Genomic DNA, 20,689 nt, shown 5'->3' with positions numbered 1-20,689 from the left:
GGGCAGTGCAGAGAACTGATAATGTGTGTAGCCTGCTTTGAAGCGTAGGTATCTTCTGCAAGATTCCCTGATTGGGATGTGCAGGTATGCTTCCTTTAAATTTAGTGTCGCCAACTAGGCATCTTTGCTTAGCATAGGAAGCAACTGGTGAAGAGTCAGTATCTTGAATTTTGGAATCACCAAAAAGGTGTTTAAAGTAGGCAGGTCCAGGATAGGACATCATGAATGGTCTTTTCTGGGTACCAGGAAAAATCACGAGTAGAAGCCACGTCACTTTTCTTCTTCTGGTACCAACTGAATAGCCCCTATGCTTAAGAGACAGAGTACTTGCTTTTGGGCCTCTGCCCACTGATTTGGAGGTAGATCTGGCCAACCGCTTGGAGTTGGTAACGTGTGAAAGTGAAAACCATATCCTTGGGACACTATATTTAAAACCCATTTGTCCTGGGTAATGAGTCCCCAGTTCTTTGCATGAAGTTCAATCTTTCCCCACAAAGGGGCAGTCAGTTGAGAAGTGCTTGGAAGTTTTAAAAATAAGTCATAGAGACAGTTTACCATAGGGGGAGTTTTATTACTTCCAGATTTGAAAGTGGAGGCCCCCCACTGCTTAGTCCTGTAAGTCCCCTGGGACTGAAGCCTGGGTGCTCCGCTGGATCTTGGTTTGGACTGAGAAGGTCTGGAAGAGGCAAGAAAGGACCAATTCTTAGAAGGCCAATGCCTACTAAGTCTTGGAGGTTGTATTTGTAAATAATATTTAACAGTTTGCATAGATTTAGCTTTTTACTCCATCTTTTTAAGAACTTCTTCTGCCCTGTTGCCAAACAGGCGGTCCAGATTTAAGGGAGCATCCAGTAATTTCACTTTAACATGATCTGGTAAGAATTGCTCCTTAAGCCAAGCATGCCTTCTAAGTACAGACCCAGTTACCGCAGCCCTGCAAGTTGCCTCTAGTGAATCAAAACCACATTGCAATGTATGTTTACCAACTTGTTCAGCAGAATGCATTAAATCCTGTAAATCCTTATTTTCAGCACAATCAGGAAACATAATTTTTTGTTTAAGCAATCCAATAATATGCAGCTGATAATTTAACATATGAAACTGGCAATTCAAGGCCCTAATGGCCAAAGTTGCAGAAGTGTATACCTTCTTACCCCATCTATCCAGCGCCCTGGAGTCTCTATCAGAGGAGGTAGGATTTTTGACAGTAGTAGCTTTAATGCCCTTGAGGCCCTGTGAAATGGTTTCAGGATCCGCAGTAGGAATTTTGAAAAGGAACCTGTGAGTCAGGAACCCTGTAATATCTATCAGGCTTCCTGGAAGCAGGAGGTAAGGAGTCAGGGGCCATGCTAGATTCCGAAAAGGCATCATCAACAATGTCCAGTACAGGAGGTATAGCTAAAGGCCTGTGCTGGGGCAGGAGTAAGAAATCCCTAAGCCTCTTTTTAGAATCAGACAAATCCTGACTTTCCCAACGAAAATGCCCCCTGAGAGTATGCAAGGTTTCACCAAAAGAGAACTCCTCTGGGGGGGGGGGGGGGGTGAGCAGAGGGAATAGAGTCCTCAGCATCAGAATCCTCATAGGTAGATAAGGGTAAAGAGAAAACAGAAATTTCAGAAACCTGGTCAGAAGTATCATAAGCAAACTCAGTCTTAGGTCTCTTAGAGGGGGAAGGTTGGTTTCTCCTGATTAAAGTAATAAGATCTTCAGTCATTCTTATCATTCAGTCTTTAGGCATAGAGGCCTGACCATGTGGTCTGGGTGTCAGTTTTCTAGGCATGGTTTGAGTTTTAGGCTTGAAGAGGATGGCGTTGATTTAATATGCAAGTCCATAGGCCTGAATACACCCTCAGAAGCCGGTGCCTGCAGAACGGCTCTGGACCCATCCAAGGTAGAGACAACCGCAGGTTCCACAGTTGAAGCATCTCGCAGCACACCGGACTCCAAATGGGTCTCAGTAGAGGCCTGCGAATCTGAAGAAGCGGGTATCAGGGGCTGCAAAAGCGCCTCACTGAGTACCGGTGAACTGGGAGGCCTGTCTCTGTCTTTATCTTTGCGTTTTTTCGGACTGTCGGTAGTCGAGTGGCTTACCGAAACATATCAGGATAATTGAACCGAGCACCAAAATATTTAGACGCGCAGATATACTGATGACGTACAGTTCATGGTTTAAATAAGGCACAAAACTGACAGCGAGGTACGTCGTGGTCATGGCCTAGGCAAGGAATACAGTACGAATGAAAATCTTTATGAGGTATTTGCTTTCCGCAAGAAATGCAATTATTTACTTTTACTGACATCGGTTTAGAGCAAGAAAAAGTTTCCCAAACGGGGTACGTAGCTTTTAGTTGAAGACTTCGGTTCTGAAACTCAAAAACGAAAATTTCAGGAGTCGGCCGACTGGCACTTGCGAACTGCTTCTGCTTTGGGCACCGCACGGCAAAAAAGACTGATGTAATGACATTGGCTGCATGTTTTATACCCCTGATGACCTGACATCACGGAAGAGGAGACAGCAACCGACGTAGGACCCAAGACTTTGTTTATCAGGCCAACTGAGGGCTACTGCAAAGCAGATAACCCAAATGTAATGACTGCAACAGTGAAACACGAAGAACATCAGCAGGATTCAAATGCTGAGAACAACTCAAGATATATTTAAGATTACAAAAATTATACAAATTTTTGCTACTTTATAACACAGTTTATCCACTTACCATAAGCTGCTGCCCAAGCAATAGGCATAAAGGTTTTGTTCAAGTCTGAATCATCTAGTTGTTGTTCACGATTTACAGATGCATCCTCTTCTCCCACTATAACTTCCATGTAGACCTGATCAGCAATTTCTGCAACACCTAAAAGCATAAAGGGGAAAACGAAAGAAGCTGTCAGTCAACAGAAATGATTAATGGACATTTGGTTTGCAAATTAACGGTCACAAATACAAGGTGTGAGCATTCAATGTATCAGATGAGCTTTGAGTGGGCTCTGTGCAGTGACTGACAGGTGGTACTTTCTCCTTAATGATTCTTGTTGGCACATTTTCTGCAGTCTTTTGATTCCATGCTATAGAGATGCATGACTTTCCACCAGACAGTTTAGTCTACTTTTTGCCAAAACTGGATGAAGAGAGAGAAAATCCCTTGGAAATTTTGGAAAAGGAAAGCTGCAAAATCTTGAATGATTCCCTGGAGCAGCTTGCCCCTTTCATCATATATGAAAAAGAAGAGGGACCAACACCATCTTGGCCAGAATGGAGCCACTAGTAAGAGTTTTGTTTTTTCTTTTTGGGTCTCTAGTAGAGCCCTTGGAATAAGAGATAGTGGGGGAAGGCAAAGAGAAACTTTCCTGTCCACTAAAAAGAGAAAGCATCTGTCTTCCAGCCTGTTGGGAAAGGGTTCACAGTGCAAAAGGGGGCAACTGTTTGTTGCTCTCAAAGGCAAATAAATCGGAGATATCCCCCAACAGTGGAGTATGCCCAGGAAGACTTGTCTGTTCAGGGTCCATTCATGGGGGTCCTTTCAAGGCCCTATTTAATGAGTCTGCCAACACATACTGCCCTGTGATGGGATGCATTTGGCTAGTTGGGACATGCTTTTCTGGGTGGCAAGATCCTACACCTTCTGTGCTAGCCTGCACAGTTGGTATGATCTGGTGCCTCATCGATTGTTTATGTACCACATGACCATCATGTTGTATGTGAATACTCGAAGAGGACCGGGTTTCCGGATATGTGAGATGACATGAAGAGCTTGGATGAGGAGTGTTCTCTCTTTCATGCTGATGTGCTCCTTTTGGAGTCTGGGCTGCCATCTGTCCTGGACTTGAGTGCCTGAGCAGACGTGTGTACATCTCCTGAACTGGGGCAGGTGGGATGAAGGGATTGCTGGGTTGCGTTGCACCTGGTCAAACCACCATGGAAGATCCTTTCTCAGATAAGGTATGAAGGTTATCAATGTCTAGAGAATGAGATTGCTGGGACCATACTATTTTCAGCTACCACTGAATTTTCCTCATATGCAACCTGGATAGAGGGAGCACATGGACAACGGTTTCCATGAATCTCATAGGATTTCCACTGTTGAGAATTGGTTGAAGGAGGAAAGGCTGTTAAAGTAAGCTGTAAGGTTTTGCACTTCTTCCTGAGGCAAAGGCAAACAGGCTTACTACACCTTATAGTGTCCAATCTGCAGCCCAGAATCACTAGTTCCCTAGTGGGCTAGAGGGAGGACATTTTGTAGTCGACAGTGAACCCTAACTGCAAGAGGAGGTTGAGGGTGAAGTGGAGATGTTGCAACAGGGTCTGTGGTAATGCAGCCTGGAATAGTAGAGAAAAATCTAAATTCTCTGACTTTGGCAAACTCGCTGGTGTCAGACACTAAACTCTTAGGGATGTGGAAAACTCAAAAGGCAAAGTAATAAACTGAAGAGATGAGCCAGTACAGAACCTGAGGAATCTCCTGCAGGAGAGGCGAGAGACTGAGAAGGCATTGGTTGCCAATGCCTGAGGATGTGGTAGCCTGGTGCGGAAGCAAGGAAGTTACCTGTTGATGGAGGAAGCAAACGGGTCTATTTGAGGTGCACCCCACCGGTGGACCAGGTCCAGGAAGACATCCCTGTGCAGCATCCATTTGTAGTTGTCTATGATGTTTCTGCTGAGAGAGTCTGTCTGGGAGTTCTGTAGAGAAGAAATGTAGACCACCTGCAGGGTAACACCCTGTGAGGTGGCCAGATCCAGACTAGGAGAGCTAGTCTGCAAAGCAAGTAAGATTTGCCCCCCCCCCCCTGTTTGTTGAGATACCAAAGTGCTGTGGTATTGTCTGTAAAGATCTTAAGTGGTCTCTGGTGTAGACAGAGTTGGGAGCATCGAAGGGCCAGGAGAATTGCCCGCATCTCTCGAACATCAATATGTTCTTTTTTTGTGTGGCTCCAGCCACAGCCCCTGCACTTTTTGATGGCCCAGAGTTGCTCCCCAGCCCAAGTCTGAGGCATCTGTGAGCATAACCTGTGTAGGATGGGGTGGTTGGAGGGGAAGACCTGGATTGAGGGTCACTTGTTTCAAACAACACTTGATCTTCTAGTATGAGGCAGAGGGAAACCCTGTACTACAGGGGGTGGGATTGCTGGGTCCAGACTGACCCTCGGTACCACTGCAACTTTCTCATATGGAGTCATGTTAATGGTAACATGGGGATAGTGATTGCCATGTAAGCCCAGGAGCCTGAGGTACTGACTTGCTGTCAATTCTGTTCACTGAAGGACCAGAAGTAGGTGTTCTGTCAAGCTCTCCACCTTTTGGTGGGTGAGGTAGGCTTTCATAATGTCTGTTCGAATTCTGCACCCCAAGAAGACAATACTTGAGAAGGTTCCAGGTGGGATTTGGGGAAGTTGATCTGAAATCCCAGGGACTGCAGGAGGGAAATAGCAAGGAGTATATGTTGCAGGGGGGGTCTCCTTGCTGTCTGCCTGTATAAGCAGGTCATCCAGATAAGGGCGTATCAGGATTCCCTTTGTCCTGCAAAAGGCAATCACGGGAGCCAAACATTTGGTGAATACCCTGGGAACAGTGGAAAGCCGGCAAGGCATAGAATTGATAGTGAGAAGGGCCCACCAAGAACCTCAAGTATTTTCTGAAGGTGGGCTTTATGGGGATGTGAAGGTAGGCATCATTTATATCTAAGGTGTCCATAAAGCCTTGGGAAAGCAAGAGAGGGAAAAGAGATGGTAACGTTAACATCCTGAAGGTAGGAAGATGAGAAGAGAGAGATCCAGAATTGGTCTCCAAGGACAGTCTTTTCTTGGGACCAGGAAAACCCTGGAGTAGAAACCTCTTCCTTTCACAGACACAGGCACTGATTTGATGGTGCCTTGAGCCAGCAGTGTTTGTAGTCCTGACTGCAGTAGGTGAAAAGTACAGTTGTGTACACTTACCATAAATGTAGATGTTTGAGTGTACTCACTGTTGCAGTCATTACACTTGGGTTATCTGCCTGCAGGTAGCCCTCAGTCGTCCCGAATACCAGCGACTTAGTATTTCTGCGTCGGATGCTGTCACTTCTTCTATGACATCAGGGGTATTAAAACAGGCAGCCGACACCATTACATCAGTTTTTCTTGCCCCAAATGTCAGGAGCCCCCAAATAGGGAGCTAGGAATTGGTGTGGAAAAACACCACCATTAAAAAGTAAATACCAATACCAGTAGGAATAGCCAGAGAGGAGAGAGAAAGAAAGAGGAAACCAGGACTGCATTCGCACATCTACATTTATGGTAAGTGTACACAACTGTACCGTGTTCTTTGTGTTTCACTGTTGCAGTCATCACACTTGGGTTGATTCCCAAAGCTGAGGAAGGGTGGAGGCAGCCAAGAAGCGTTAGGGCTGGCTAGCACACCTTGCAAGACTGCTGTAGCAAATTCTGCCCTGGATTTGGAAAAGATAGGCAGGTGGTAATGCTTGGTGAAGGTGTGAACAGAAAGTGCAGTTGTGTATCTACCATAAATGTAGATGTTCGAGTGTATTCACTATTGCAGTCATAACACTTGGGTTATCCTGCTGGCAGGCTACCCGCAGTTGGCCTGAATTCCAGAGTCCTGGTCCAGCATCGGTTGCTGTCGCCTCTGCCCTGACATCAGTGTGCCAGGGGTATAAAAGATGCAGCCAATGCCATTTTCTTCAGTTTTTCTTTCCCCAGATGTCATGCCCCCAAAAGGGTAGGCTAAATATTCTGCTCATAAAGAAGCATGCACTAACATAAACAATATCTTTATCTACAAGCAAATACACCACATAGGTTGTATAGAATAGAGAAGTACAGATAAGTCCCAGCAATGAAAGGGGGATGGAGGGAGGGTAACCTGGACTACAACAGTGAATACACTCGAACATCTACATTTATGGTAGGTACACAACTGTACTATGTTCATCGTGTTTCACTGTTGAAGTCATTACACTTGGATTGAATCCCAAAGCTGAGGTTGGGTGGCTGGGCCTAAATAGAGTTAGGAGTGGCTATAATGCCCTGAAAAACTGCAGTGGCAAAGCCTGCTCTGGATTTAGAGTAAAGAGGCAAGTGGTAGTGCTTTGTAAAAGTGTGCAGTGAAGTCCAAGTTGCAGCCTCTAAAATGTCCTTGGTTGGTACTCCTCTGAGGAAGGGTGCTGAAGTGGCTGCCGCTCTGGTTGAATGTGGCCTAATGCTCTTAGGTACTGATTTGCCATATTGTGAATAGCAGAAACGAATGCATTGGCCTATCCATTTTGAAATAGTCTGCTTTGAAAAAGATTTTCCTTGCGATCCTGCAGCATATGCCACTAAGAGTTGCTCAGTTTTCTGAAAGCTTTAGTTTTGTCCAAGTAGAAGCGTAGCTGCCTGTGTATGTCCAAAGAATGCAGAAGTATCTCCCCCTTATTCTGTGGGTTTGGATAAAAGGTAGGCAAATGAATGGTTTGGTTAAGAGCCACACTGGACACTACCTTAGGCATAAATGTTGGGTGTGTCCTTAGAGAAACCCTGTCCAGATGAAATATAATAAAAGGTTCCACAGCCATTAGTGCCTGTAACTCGAAACTCTTCTTGCTGAAGTTACTGCTAGGAGCAGAGCTGTTTTCCATGATCAGTACTTGATCTCAGCTGTATTGGCTGGCTCAAAAGGAGGCAGTGTAAGTTTTTCCAAGACAAAATTGAGGTCCCATGCAGGTATTGGTGCTCTCCTTGGAGGTCTTATGTTTTTGGCCCCTCTGAGGTATTGCCTTAGCAGTGGATGTGAAAAAATTGGTGGGTCCGTATTGTAATGCACTTAAATGGCAGAGGCATGGATCTTAACTGATGAGAAGGATAGGCCTTTGTCCAGCATCTCAGTTAGGTATTGTAAAATCTGAGGAATATTTAGTACAAGCGTGTCAATTCCTTGTGCCTGGTTCCAAGCACAGAATCTCTTCCATTTTTCTGCATAAAATTTTCTGGTGCTGGGCCTCCTGGCCTCTAAAATAACATCCATAACTGCTTTAGAGAGAGGTGTGTTCTGAAAGGTTACATTATCCGCCATGCAGCCAGATTTAGGGTTCTGAGTTGGCTGTGCAGGATCTGACTGTTTTGTTGGGTCAGTAAATGAGGAATTTGAGGTAATGTCCAGGCTGGGCCTTGAGACAAGCTCATTAAGATTGGGTACCAATGCTGGCGTGGCCAGTCTGGGGCAATCAGTATCATTTTTGGCTTCTCTTGTCTGACCTTTAAGAGTACCTTGGGGAAGAGAGGCAGTGGAGAAAAGGCATATACTGTAAGGGTTTTCCAGCTGAATGATAGAGCATCCACTTTCCATGCCTGTTTGTGATAAGTCCTTGTGCAGAATCTCTGTAGTTGGCAGTTATAAATAGATCTTTACCTCTTATCATGCGTTCCGGCCCCAAAATCCGGACAATACCAAGAAAGGAGGGGGGTATCCATATTCATCAAGGACACCCACACCTCAAGACTGGTGGCAACGCACGATGCATCGGAGACCATCCAGGTGCAATTAACCATAGGCAAGACTGCTCTGCAAATTGTAGCATGTTACAGGCCACCCTCACAAACTCAGGAACCTCACATGGCCTTCCTGAAAACACTAGAGGGGATAAATGTATCACCAAACACCATCATACTAGGTGACTTCAATTACCCTAATATAGACTGGGAACACTACTCAAGCCCAAACACCCTAGCCCAAAAGTTCCTGGAATTCATAAACTCAAATGCCATGGAACAACTAGTCACCATCCCCACAAGAGGAGAAAACATACTTGATCTCATCATCACGAACATGGGAGCACAATGTTCAACACCGGAAGTATACCCCTCACTGGTGAGATCAGATCACAAACTAATCTCGCTGGAGGTCCTCATCCCACCCCCACCTGAAATAAAAAAGACCACAGTAAAGAACTTCGAAGCCGACTTCACACTTCTAAAGACTAGTGTGGTCTCCTTTAAGGCCCCCGAGGCAGCGGAAAACAGTACTCAAGCCGCTGAATCACTTACAAATGCCTTCTACCAGCACCTGCAGGACTGCATGGATAAGGCAATCCCAAGCAAAACAAAGACTCTTTGTACCAAAGGCAAGCGTCCAGTCTGGTGGACCCCAGCCATAAACAAACTCTACAACAAAAGGAGGAAGCTACTACAAGATAGAGCAAAATCCTTAAAGGTAAGACACCCTTGATCACTATAAGTAAAAACTAAGAGCTCTCATAAAATCATCCAAAGCAAATTTTGAGAGAAAAATAGCTAAAGACTCAAAAGACAATCATAAGGCCTTCTTTAGCTATGTTAGAAACCTGGGAGGAAACTCCCAGATATGCTCAGAACTAGTTCAAAATGATGTGAAGATTACTGATACTACAGACATTGCCAACATACTGGCTGACAGGTTCAGTGCAAATTTCTCCCCTCCCCAAAGGAGAGATATCTATACCAGCGATTGCAGCCCCCAAACATCTCCAACGCCCAAGTGAGAACTGCTCTCTCCAAAGCAAAAACACAGCATCCATGGGACCTGATGGTGTCCCGGCTGTGTGCTCCACGAACTCAATGAGGAATTAAACCCACAGCTAGGACAGCTGTTTAATCATAGTCTTACCTCTGGATACGTGCCAGGGGTGGCGCACTGCAACTGTGGTCCCACTTCACAAAGGTGGTGCCTCCACCGACCCTGGAAATTACCGGCCCATTAGCTTGACAAGCCTTATCTGCAAAGCCATGGAGAGGATCATAATGGACCTCATAAATAAAGACATAGGAAATTTGCAGACTTTGGATCCATCCCAGTTTGGCTTTGTCAAAGGCAGATCATGCCTTCTAAACTTGGTTGACTTTTGAAACAGTCACCAAAGCCATTGATGAGGAAAGGCAGTCCATACAGCCTACCTCGATCTGGCAAAGGCCTTGATACAATACCCCACTGGGTATCATTGAAAAACTCATCAGCTTAAATGTTAACCCATACATCACAAGATGGGTAGCAAACTGGCTGAGTGACAGAACCCACAGGGTCAGAGTTGCTGGCGCCATGTCAGACTCAAAGCCTGTCACAAGTGGTGTACCACAGGGCTCAGTCCTGGGCCCACTCTTGTTTGGCATCTACTTTTCCAAGTACAAGCAAACACAGGAGGGTTATGGCTGACAAAGTTTGCAGATGACTGCAAACTGGCCATAGTAGAAAACACATCTGACACAGATATCCTTCAGAAGGGTCTCACAGAAGCGGATAACTGGTGCCAGAGCCATGGCCTAAAGTTAAATGCCAAAAATGCATAGTCATACCCTTCGGGAAAAACAAGGTTACCCCTAGCTACCAAATAGGTGGCAATCCACTGAGCACAGAAGAAGTTATCAGGGACCTGGGGACCCAGGTTGATAGTAGTCTGTCATTCGACACCCATGTAGCTAAAGTAGTTAGGAAGACCTTCTACATTGCCCACCTTATCATGAAGGGATTCTCATCTAGATCAAGGGAGGTCATAGTCTCCTATACTCATCACTCATCAGACCAATGATTGAGTACAATGCCCCATTCGAATGTATCTGACCCGACACTTGCAGCAGCTGGAGGCCACAAAAGTTCCTCACCAAAAGGATAAAGGGTCTCAAACATCTGTCCTATGCTGCCCGACTGAAAGAACTCCAGCTCTATTCAGTCGCTACCGCTTGCTCAGAGGTGACCTTTGCCTAACATACAAGACCATGTCAAACCCAGATTTGATGAATATGCTTCACCTCAAAAAATCTAGATCCATCAGAGCCACAAGGGCGAGAGACTTAAACCTCGTCACGGCTATTAATAGGACGTGCTGGAGGGATAGATTCATCACCCAAAGACTCCCTATGCTGTGGAATAAAATCCCGGTATATGTGAGGCAGAGCACCTCGCTGGCCTTGTTCAAGAGAAATCTTGACCAATGGATGGGAGATCGCAGATATACCCCAGGGATTACCTCAGTGTCACTGCTCGACAGAGGCACAGCAAAACAATGGGTATAGTTCCCCATACTAAAGGGGTGGCGTAAGCCACAAAACTATGGGCTAGGCTTGTAAATGCCCTCGGGCAGATAGCCTAGTATGAACCTATGAACCTATGTCTGGGCATCCCCATTTCCTTGTTATCATGCTGAAGATTTGTGGATCTAGTTTCCACTCATGAGGATCCATGAGGTTTCTGCTTGGTTCGTCTGCCAGAGTATTTGTCTTTCCTGGCACGAATTGTGCTTGCAGGTGTACATGATAAGTCAATACTGTGTTCCCCAAAGTCATGGCCTGTCTGCAGAGGGGGTAGGAATGTGTGCCTCCCTGCTTGTTTATGTACCACATGACTGTAGTATTGTCCGTCTATCAACAGCTGTCCTGGATGAAGTAGATCCTTGAAGGCTGTCAGGGCATTCTGTACAGCTAGCATCTCTTTTTGATTGATATGAAGATGCATTTGGCTTGTGGGCCATGTGCCCTGAATACATTTTCCTACCATGTGGGACCCCAGGCATAATCTGATGCATCTGTTGTTAGTGACTGCCTGTCCCTTGTTGTGGTGTCAGGCCTGTGCCCACCATCGAAACTCCTGTTGCAGGCAGGGAATGACAGTAATTAATGTTTCCAGGTTGTGGAAATGTTGAGTCCAAACACTTTTTAGATACCATTGTAGTTTTCTCATATGCAGTCTTGCATATGGAATTAGGAGAATGCAGGATGCCGTGAAGCCCAAAAGCTGCATCATTTTTCTTGCAGATAACTGGGTCTTTGTTGCCAACATTTCGAAGTAAGAAGTCAGTTGCCTTTGTTTGTCTGGCATGAGATAAGCCATCTGGGCAGTTGTATTTAAGCCTGCACCCAGGAATATTATCTCTTGGGAGGGTACCAGTTTTGATTTATTTTTGTTTACTGTGTACCCTAGGCAAGTAATCTTTTTACAAACACCAGATGCTTCAGTAGAATGTCCTTGTTCTCTGCTTGAATACGGCAGTCGTCCAAGTAAGGATATATCTGGAGTCCTCTTTGTCTGCAAAATGCAAATACTGGTGCCAGGCATTTTGTGAAGACCCTGGGTGCAGTAGATAAGCCAAAGGGCAGTGCAGAGAATTGGTAGTGCATTGAGCCAGCTATGAATCTGAGGTATCTTCTGCAAGATTGTCTGATTGGGACATGCAGGTATGCCTCTTTGAGGTCCAAAGTTACAAGCCAAGCCTTCTTGCCAAGCATGGGCAGAAGCTGCTGCAGAGTAAGCATTTTGAATTTTGGAACGTCCAGAGAAGTGTTTAGAATAGACAGGTCCAGTATTGGTCTCCAGGCTTTGTCCTTTCTAGGTACCAAGAAAAGTCTTGAGTAAAATCCTTGCCCCTGCTCTTGCTGTGGTACTCGGTGAATAGCCCTCATGTCCATGAGAGACGAAACTTGCTTTTGTGCCTCTGCCCATTGATTGTGTGGCAGGTCTGGCATACCTTTTGTCTTTGGAAGGGTGCAAAAGTGGAACCTGTAGCCCTGAGAAACGATATTCAAGACCCATTTGTCCTGGGTGATCATGTGCCACTTTTGTGAAAAAAGTGCTAGTTTTCCCCCTAAGTGTGCTGCCAAAAGATAAGCGCTTGGCATTGCCCGAGGAAAGTCATTGGGACTGTTTTCTATATGGCTGTGATTTGTCTTCTCCGCTTTTGGAGGTAGAAGCACCCCATTGTTTAGGCCTGTACGGGCCTTGGGGCTGGGATCTGCCTCTAGGGTGTCTGTATCCGTCTCTTTGTGGCCTGTCTGACACTGGAAAGGACCAATTCTTAGAAGGCCAGTTCCTGCTAAATCTGGGTGGCTGTACCTGTAAGAAATCCTTAACTGCCTGCATAGATTTCACTTTATCCTCCATTTTCTTCAACATCTCTTCTGCCTTAAAACCAAACAAAGTATCATGCTGTAATGGAGCATCCAATAATTTTGCTTTAACATAATCAGGCAGATTCTGTTGCTTTAACCAAGCATGCCTTCTAATGACAGAACCCGTAACAGCGGCCCTGCAAGAGGCCTCCAGTGAATGAAAACCACATTGCAAACTATGCTTTCCCACTTGTTCAGCTGCATGCAACAAATCCTGCATTTCCTTGTTTTCAGAACATTCAGAATTTGTCAACATTTTCTGTTTTAGCAGTGACATTAAGTATTGCTGATATTTAAGCATATGAAACTGACAATTTAACGCCCTTACACCCAAGGTAGCAGAGGTGTAAACTTTTTTCCCCCCATCTGTCCAGTGCCCTAGAATCCCTATCAGAGGGGACAGGGTTTTTTGCAGTGGAAGCCTTGACCCCTTTGAGACCCTGAGATATAGTTTCTGGGTCAGCAGCAAGGTTTTTATATAGAAATTTATGAGAATCTGGAGCCCTGTCGTATCTGTCTTGCTTAACAGGTGCAAGGGGTAAAGAGTCAGGAGACAGGCCAGACTCTGAAAATACATCTACAATGTCTAGAACAGGTGGAATAGCAAGAGGTCTGTGTTGAGGTAGTAAAAGAAAGTCTCTGAGCCTTTTCTTAGATTCTGAGTAATCTTGGCTCTCCCAGTGAAAATGCTCCCTCATGGTATGCAGGGTTTCCCCAAAAGAATAATCCTCAGGAGGAGAGGCTGAAGGAATAGATTCTTCAGCATCAGAATCCTCATAGGGAGGAAGAGAGTATCCCTGTTCAGAAGAGGAATCAGAGGAAATGGAAACCTGATCAGAAGAGTCATATTCTATCTCTTGCCTAGGCCTCTTATCAGGAGGGGGATGGTAACCCCTGATCAAAGTAATTAGGTCTTCGGCCAGTTTAAGCATCTGTTTCTTAGGCATGGAAGTCTGTCCAGGAGAATGCTGTACTTGTTTCTTTGTCTTTAGAGCTGTTTTAGTCTTTGCCTTTGAAGCTGAGGTTGGCTTTGACATATAACTGTGTAGGTCTGAAAACACCCTCAGAAGCCGATGCCTGCTCAGCGTCTCCGAACCCATCTGAGGGAATAGTTTCTGAGTGTCCAATACCTTGAGTATCTAGAGGCCTAGTTGGCTCCATGTGGGCGTCGGAAGCGGCCTGCGGCTCTGAGGTAGCGGGCGTCAGGGGCTGCGAAAGCGCCTCACTGAGAACCGGCGACTGGCCTAGCGGAGGCCTCGTCGTCGGTTTTGGACCTTGGATGCCTGTCCTTTTCCTTGTGCTTTTTATAAACTCCGGTCGTCGGCTATTCCGATGGCATTATATAATTAAATCTTCGGCCAAAGTAATGAAAGGCAAAATCGTACCGACGCTTAACAGTGCATTGGTTAAATCTAGCACAAAACCGAATGCTAGCAACGTCGTGGTCAGGGCCTAGGCAAGGAATACAGTAAGAATGAAAATCCTTATGAGGCATTTGCTTACCACAAGAAATACAATTATTAACTTTTTCTGACATCGGTCTGGATTAAGAAAAAAGTTTCCCCAACGGGGTACTTAGCTTTAATGAAGTCTTCGGATCTGAAATTCGATTTCGAAAATCTCAGGAGTCAGCCGGCCAGCACTTGCAAACTGCTTTGGCTTCAGGCACCGCGCAGCAAGAAAGACTGAAGAAAATGGCATCGGCTGCATCTTTTATACCCCTGGCGCACTGACGTCAGAGAAGAGGCAACAGCAACCGACGCCGGACCAGGACTTTGGAATTTAGGCCGACTGCGTGTAGCCTGCCAGCAGGATAACCCAAGTGTAATGACTGCAACAGTGAAACACGATGAACATCTCCAGGTAGCAGCTTCCAGAATGTCCCTGGTAGGGAGTCCCCTTAGAAATGTTGTAAAGGCAGATGTAGCCCTAGTGGAATGTGTTCTGACCCCCTGAGGGGTTGGTTTTCCATGGTGCTTGTAGCAGAAATGGATGCGTGTGCTATCCATTTGGAAATGGTTTGTTTTGAAATGGCCTTCCCCTCTGCCCCTGTTGCAAAGCTGACTAGCAGCTGGTCAGATTTTCTGAAAGGCTTAGCCCTTATCAAGGTAGAACCTGAACTGTCTGTGTATGTCCAAAGAGTGCAGGATCCTTTCCCCTTTATTCTGAGGATTAGGGAAGAAGGTAGGCAAATGGATGGATTGGTTGAGAGCCACACTGGACACCACTTTAGGCATACACGAAGGGTTAGTCCTGAGGGAAACTCTGTCAGCATGGAAGATAATGAAGGGTTCCACAGCCATCAGTGCTTGTAACTCAGACACTCTTCTAGCTGAAGTGATGGCTAGAAGCAAGGCTGTTTTCCAAGAGAGGAATTTAAACCCTGCTGAAGCAGCAGATTCAAAAGGGGGACGCGTGAGCTTTTCCAGTACAAAGTTAAGGTCCCAAGCAGGGGTGGGTGCTCTCCTTGGTTGCCTTAAGTTGTTTGCTCCTCTCAGGAACTGTTTGAGGGTGAGAGAGAATAGAGGTGGCTCAGTGTTGTAATGAGCTGAGATAGCAGAGGCATGGACATTAACAGAGGAGAAAGATAGGCCTCTGTGGAGTAGTTCTGTTAGGTAATCCAGGAATAGAGGTAAGGAGGGCAGTGCTGTGCCCTTTCCTTTAGACTGAATCCAAGAACAATACCTTTTCCAGTTTTCAGCATAGGATTTCTTAGTACTGGGCCTTCTGGCTTGCAGGATGACATCCAGCACCTGTTTGCTTAGGGTTGCTGGTGGAGTATTTAAGGAATAAGCCAGGCTGAAAGATTTAGGGTTTGCAATTGTGGATGCAAAATCTGTCCCTCCTACTAGGAAAGCAGTGTTGGGGGTCTGGTGTAGGTGCCAGGGTGGCACCGTTGTCAGGCTGCGCTGGAGTGGGTACCGCTGCTGGCATGGCCAGTGCGGGGCAATCAGAATTGTCCTTGGCCTGTCTTGTTTTATCTTGAGTAAAACCTCTTGAGAGAAGGGGCAAAGGGGGAAGGCACAGATTGAGACGGTTTCCCATTGAAAGGATATGGCATCCACCTTCTAGGCCCTGCTGTGAGGGTTCCTGGTACAGAATTTGCTTAACTGGTAGTTGTCGGGGGAAGCAAAGAGATCCACCTCTGGGGTCCCCCATTTCTGGATAAGAAGGTTGAAGGTGATGGGCTCCAATTTCCACTTGTGTGGGTCTAGGAGATTTCTGCTTAAGTCGTCTGCAAGTGAGTTTTGTTTGCCTGGCAGGAATTGAGCTTGTAGATGGATTTGGTTGTCCAAGGCCGTGTTCCACAGGGCCATGGCTAACCTGCAGATTGAGTAAGAATGGGTTCCCCCCTGCTTGTTGATGTACCACAAAGTACAGTTTTGTACCTACCATAAATGTAGATGTCCGATAGATATGCAACTGCAGTCCTGACATATGGGTTGTCCTGCCTCAGCCAGCCCCTCGGTCGGCTGGATTCCAAAGTCTGGGTCCGGCGTCGGCTGATGTCGCCTCCTCCCCGACGTCAGAACGGCTGGAGTATAAAGGCATCTGCCGACACCATCTTCTTCAGTGTTTCCTGCCCCAGATGCCAGGTGCCCTCCAAGGAAGGCTAAATTTTGTGAATGGATATGCAAAAAATTCCAGACATGCACAACAGTAATAAACAGATACACCATAACAGATATCCCCAGCAAAAAAGGAGAGGGGGAATGGACCCAAGGAAAAAGCAGAGGGGTAGGAGGGAGGGAAAACCTGACTGCAGTTGCATATCTATCGGACATCTACATTTATGGTAGGTACAAAACTGTACTATGTACTTCAAGAATGCAACTACAGTCCTGACATATGGGTTGAATACCATAGCCAAGCTGGGGGTGGTAGGATCTAAGCAAGGGATGGTGTAGCTAAAAGACCCTGCAGGACTGCAGAAGCAAAGCCTGCTCGGGATCTGGAGTATAAAGGCAGGTTGTAGTGTTTGGTAAATGTATGCACGGAGCTCCATGTAGCAGCCTCTAGAATGTCCTTTGTAGCCTGTGGATGTGGCTATAGCTCTGGTTGAGTGTGGCCTGATATTGGCTGGCACACCCTTTCCATGGAAGGAATAACAGAATCTGATGCAGTGTCCAATCCATTTTGAAATTGTTTGTTTGGAGACTGCCTTTCCTTGCACTCCGGCAGCATAGGCTACAAATAGTTGGTCAGACTTCCTGGTGGTCTTTGTTCTGTCCAAGTAGTAGCGTAATTGTCTGTGTATGTCTAAAGTATGCAGCAGCTTTTCCCCTTTATTTTGAGGCTTGGGAAAGAAAGTAGGCAGGTGAATTGCTTGATTGAGAGACACCCTGGATATCACTTTTGGCATGAATGAAGGATTGGTCCTTAGAGAAACTCTGTCCTGATGAAAAATGAGAAAGGGAGGTACTGCCATGAGGGCCTGTATTTCCGAGACTCTTCTTGCTGAGGAAACTGCCAACAGGAAGACCGTTTTCCAGGAGAGAAATTGCATTTCTGAAGATGCTGCTGGTTCAAAAGGAGGAAGAGTTAATTTTTCCAAGACGTAGTTGAGGTCCCATGCAGGAACTGGTGGTTTTCTGGGAGGTTTGATATTCTTTATCCCTCTTAGAAACTGTTTTAGCAAGGGATGCGAAAACACAGGTGGTTCACAGTTGTAATTTGCTGAGATTGCTGAAGCGTGAATTTTAATGGAAGAATATGAGAGGCCACTATGAAACATTTCTGCCAAGTATTCTAATATCTGAGGTATGCTCATCACTGATGCATCCTGGCCCTTTTTGGCATTCCAGATGATGAATCTCTTCCACTTGTCCGAATAGGTTTTTCTGGTGGAAGGTCTGCGTGCTTCCAGCAAGATTTCCTGAACCTTTTCGGAGAGGGGGACATGGGCCAAAGTCATGGAACCTTCCAGGCTGTCAGTTGTAATGTTTGCAGGTTTTGATGAACAGTCCTGTAATTGTGTTTAGTCAGGAGTAGAGGCCATTGGGGCAAGGGCCACGGTTTGGTGTGAGTTATGCTCAGTAGCAAGGGATACCAATGCTGCCTCGGCCAGTCTGGAGCTATCAATATTCCTTTTGGTTGCTCTGCTTTGATCTTCAGTAACACCTTGGTGAGTAATGGTAGAGGCGGGAATGCATAGATTTTTAGGGTATTCCAGCTGAAGGAGAGAGCATCCGTTCTCCAGGCTAGAGGATGGTGTGTCCTTGAGCAGAACCTGTCCAGGTGGTGATTGAGATGAGAAGCAAAGAGATCTATGTCCGGTCTTCCCCATGCGGTTGTTATTTGTGAGAAAATGTGTGGATGTAGCATCCATTCGTGTGGATCCATGAAATTTCTGCTCAACCTGTCCGCCAGAACATTGTCCTTGCCCGGAACAAACTGGGATTGCAAATGGATGTTCAGTTTCAGGGACTTTTCCCAAAGAGCCATTGTTAGTCTGCAGAGGGGATACGAGTGAGTGCCTCCTTGTTTGTTTATGTACCACATGACAGTGGTGTTGTCTGTCCTTATTAGCAGATGGCCTTGTTGAAGAGATTTTCCAAAGGCTTCTATTGCATGTATCACTGCCAACATCTCTTTTTGATTTATGTGCAGAGGCATTTCTGTGGGAGTCCATTGACCTTGAATGCATCTGCCCTCCATGTGTGCCCCCCATCCATGATCTGAGGCGTCCGTTGTAATGGTTTGACTTGCTTGAACTTTGTTGAAAGGCATGCCTTGGTTTAAATGGCTTGCTTGAGCCCACCACAAAAATTCCCTTTGCAGGCATGGAATGAGTGGTATTACGTCCTCTAGGTTGTGGCTGTGTTGAGACTATAAGCTTTTTAGGCACCATTGTAGCTTTCTCATGTGTAGTCTTGCCAGAGGAATCAGAAGAATGCAAGATGCCATGAAACCCAGGGCCTGCAGGATCTTCCTTGCGGTCAGCTGGGTAAGTTTTGCTAGGCTTTTGAAGTAATCTGGTAAATGCTGTTGTTTCTCCTCTGTGAGGAAAGCCATTTGTGATCGTGTGTCCAGTTTTGCTCCTAGAAAAATAATCTTTTGGGATGGCAATAGTCTTGATTTTTGAATGTTGACTGTGTATCCCAAAGCCTGTAGCAACTGAATGACATAGTCCAAGTGTTTTATCAAGGTTTGTTTGCTGTCTGCTTGTATAAGGCAGTCGTCCAGGTAAGGGTATATTTGAATCCCCTGGAGTCTGCAATGTGCAACTACTGATGCCAGGCATTTCGTGAATACTCTGGGCGCAGTAGATAAGCCAAACGGCAATGCTGAGAATTGATAATGCTCTGTTCCTGCAAGAAATCTGAGGTATCTTCTGCAACTGTGTCTGATTGGGACATGCAGGTATGCCTCCTTGAGGTCCAGAGTAACCAGCCAAGACCCCTTGCCCAGCATGGGAAGGAGTTGCTGTAACGTCAGCATTTTGAATTTTGGCACAATGAGAAAGGTGTTTAGAATGGACAAATCCAGTATAGGCCTCCATTGCTTTTCTTTTCTTGGAACAAGGAACAGTCTTGAATAGAATCCCTGGCCTTGTTCCGGAGGAGGAACCTTTTCTATAGCTTTTATTTGTAACAGCTTTGAAATTTGTAAGAGAGCCTCTGCCCTTTGATTTTGTGGCAGGTTTGGCATGCCTTGTCTCGTTGGTAAGGTGTGGAAGTGGAACCTGTAACCTCTGTCTATTATGTCCAGAATCCATTTGTCCTTGGTTAAAATGTGCCAGTTCTTTGAGAATAAGGATAATTTTCCACCTAGAGGTGCTTCTCTTTGAGCCTTGGTAGGCGGATTGAAAGTCAAGTCATTGTGATTGTCCCTGTGGTGCGGGTGAACTCCCTGCGCCACTTCTCTAATTTGGTGGTTGCCATTGGCGGCCCCTGTAGGAGCCTCGGTATTGCCCTCTACCAGCACGCCTGTTTTTTCCCCTTTGAAACTTGTCTGAGTCTGGAAAGGACCAATTTTTTGAAGGCCAATTCCTGCTGAATCTGGGAGGCTGAACCTGGAGGAAATCCTTGACAGTCTGTACTGATTTTGCCTTTTCCTCAATAGACTTCAATACATCCTGTGCATTAGTACCGAAAAGCTTCCGTTTTTCCAGAGGTGCATCCAGGAGCTTGACTTTAACATGGTCTGGCAGTGGCTGTTCTTTCAACCAAGCATGTCTACGTATAACGGCCCCTGTCATGGCTGCCCTACATGAAGCTTCCAATGCATCATAACCACACTGAAGAAAATGATTGCTAACCTGCTAAGTGTTATGAACCAAATCCTGCAATGCCTTTCTATCTATAGGCTCAGGAGAGGCCAACTTTTTCTGCAAATCATCCATTAAGTAATCCTGGTACTGAAACGTATGAAAAAGGCAGTTGAGTGACCTCATGGCAAGGGTGGAAGAGGTATAAACTTTTTTGCCCCATCTCTCTAGGGACCTAGCTTCCCTGTCAACGGGCAGAGGGTTTTTGGCTGAGGAAGTAGCCACTCCTTTGGGGCCCTGTGAAATAGTTTCTAAATCCACAGAGTGGGCCTTAAAGAGATGCTTATGGGTTTCAGGGACCCTGTAATATCTGTCAGGCTTGATAGGAGCAGGAGGGAGTGAATCAAGTCAAGTCAAGTCAAGTCAAATTTTATTTATATAGCACCTTACAGACAAAATATGCCACCAAAGTGCTTTACAAAGTTACAAAAAATAAAATACAAATTCAAAAAAAACATACATTACTAAAAGCTAAATTATAAAAATAAGTCTTAAGATTTGATTTAAAAACTGCCACTGAAGAAGACTGCCGAATA

General features: G+C 45.7%; 1 protein-coding gene across 1 annotated transcript in view; it reads right to left on the bottom strand.

Moving 5' to 3' along the window:
- The window catches only part of ZFX (zinc finger protein X-linked), a 789,138-nt gene that overhangs the window by 161,809 nt on the left and 606,640 nt on the right, over positions 1–20,689 (bottom strand). The window contains exon 6 of the mRNA XM_044071832.1: positions 2,719–2,856. Within this exon, the coding sequence (XP_043927767.1) occupies positions 2,719–2,856 (138 nt within the window). The remainder of the gene's footprint in view (positions 1–2,718; positions 2,857–20,689) is intronic.

This window comes from Protopterus annectens, chromosome 5.part0, assembly GCF_019279795.1.
Source record: "Protopterus annectens isolate FY-2018-M chromosome 5.part0, PAN1.0, whole genome shotgun sequence".
Lineage (NCBI taxonomy): Eukaryota > Metazoa > Chordata > Ceratodontiformes > Protopteridae > Protopterus > Protopterus annectens.
This window is presented reverse-complemented; position numbering and strand designations above follow the sequence as displayed.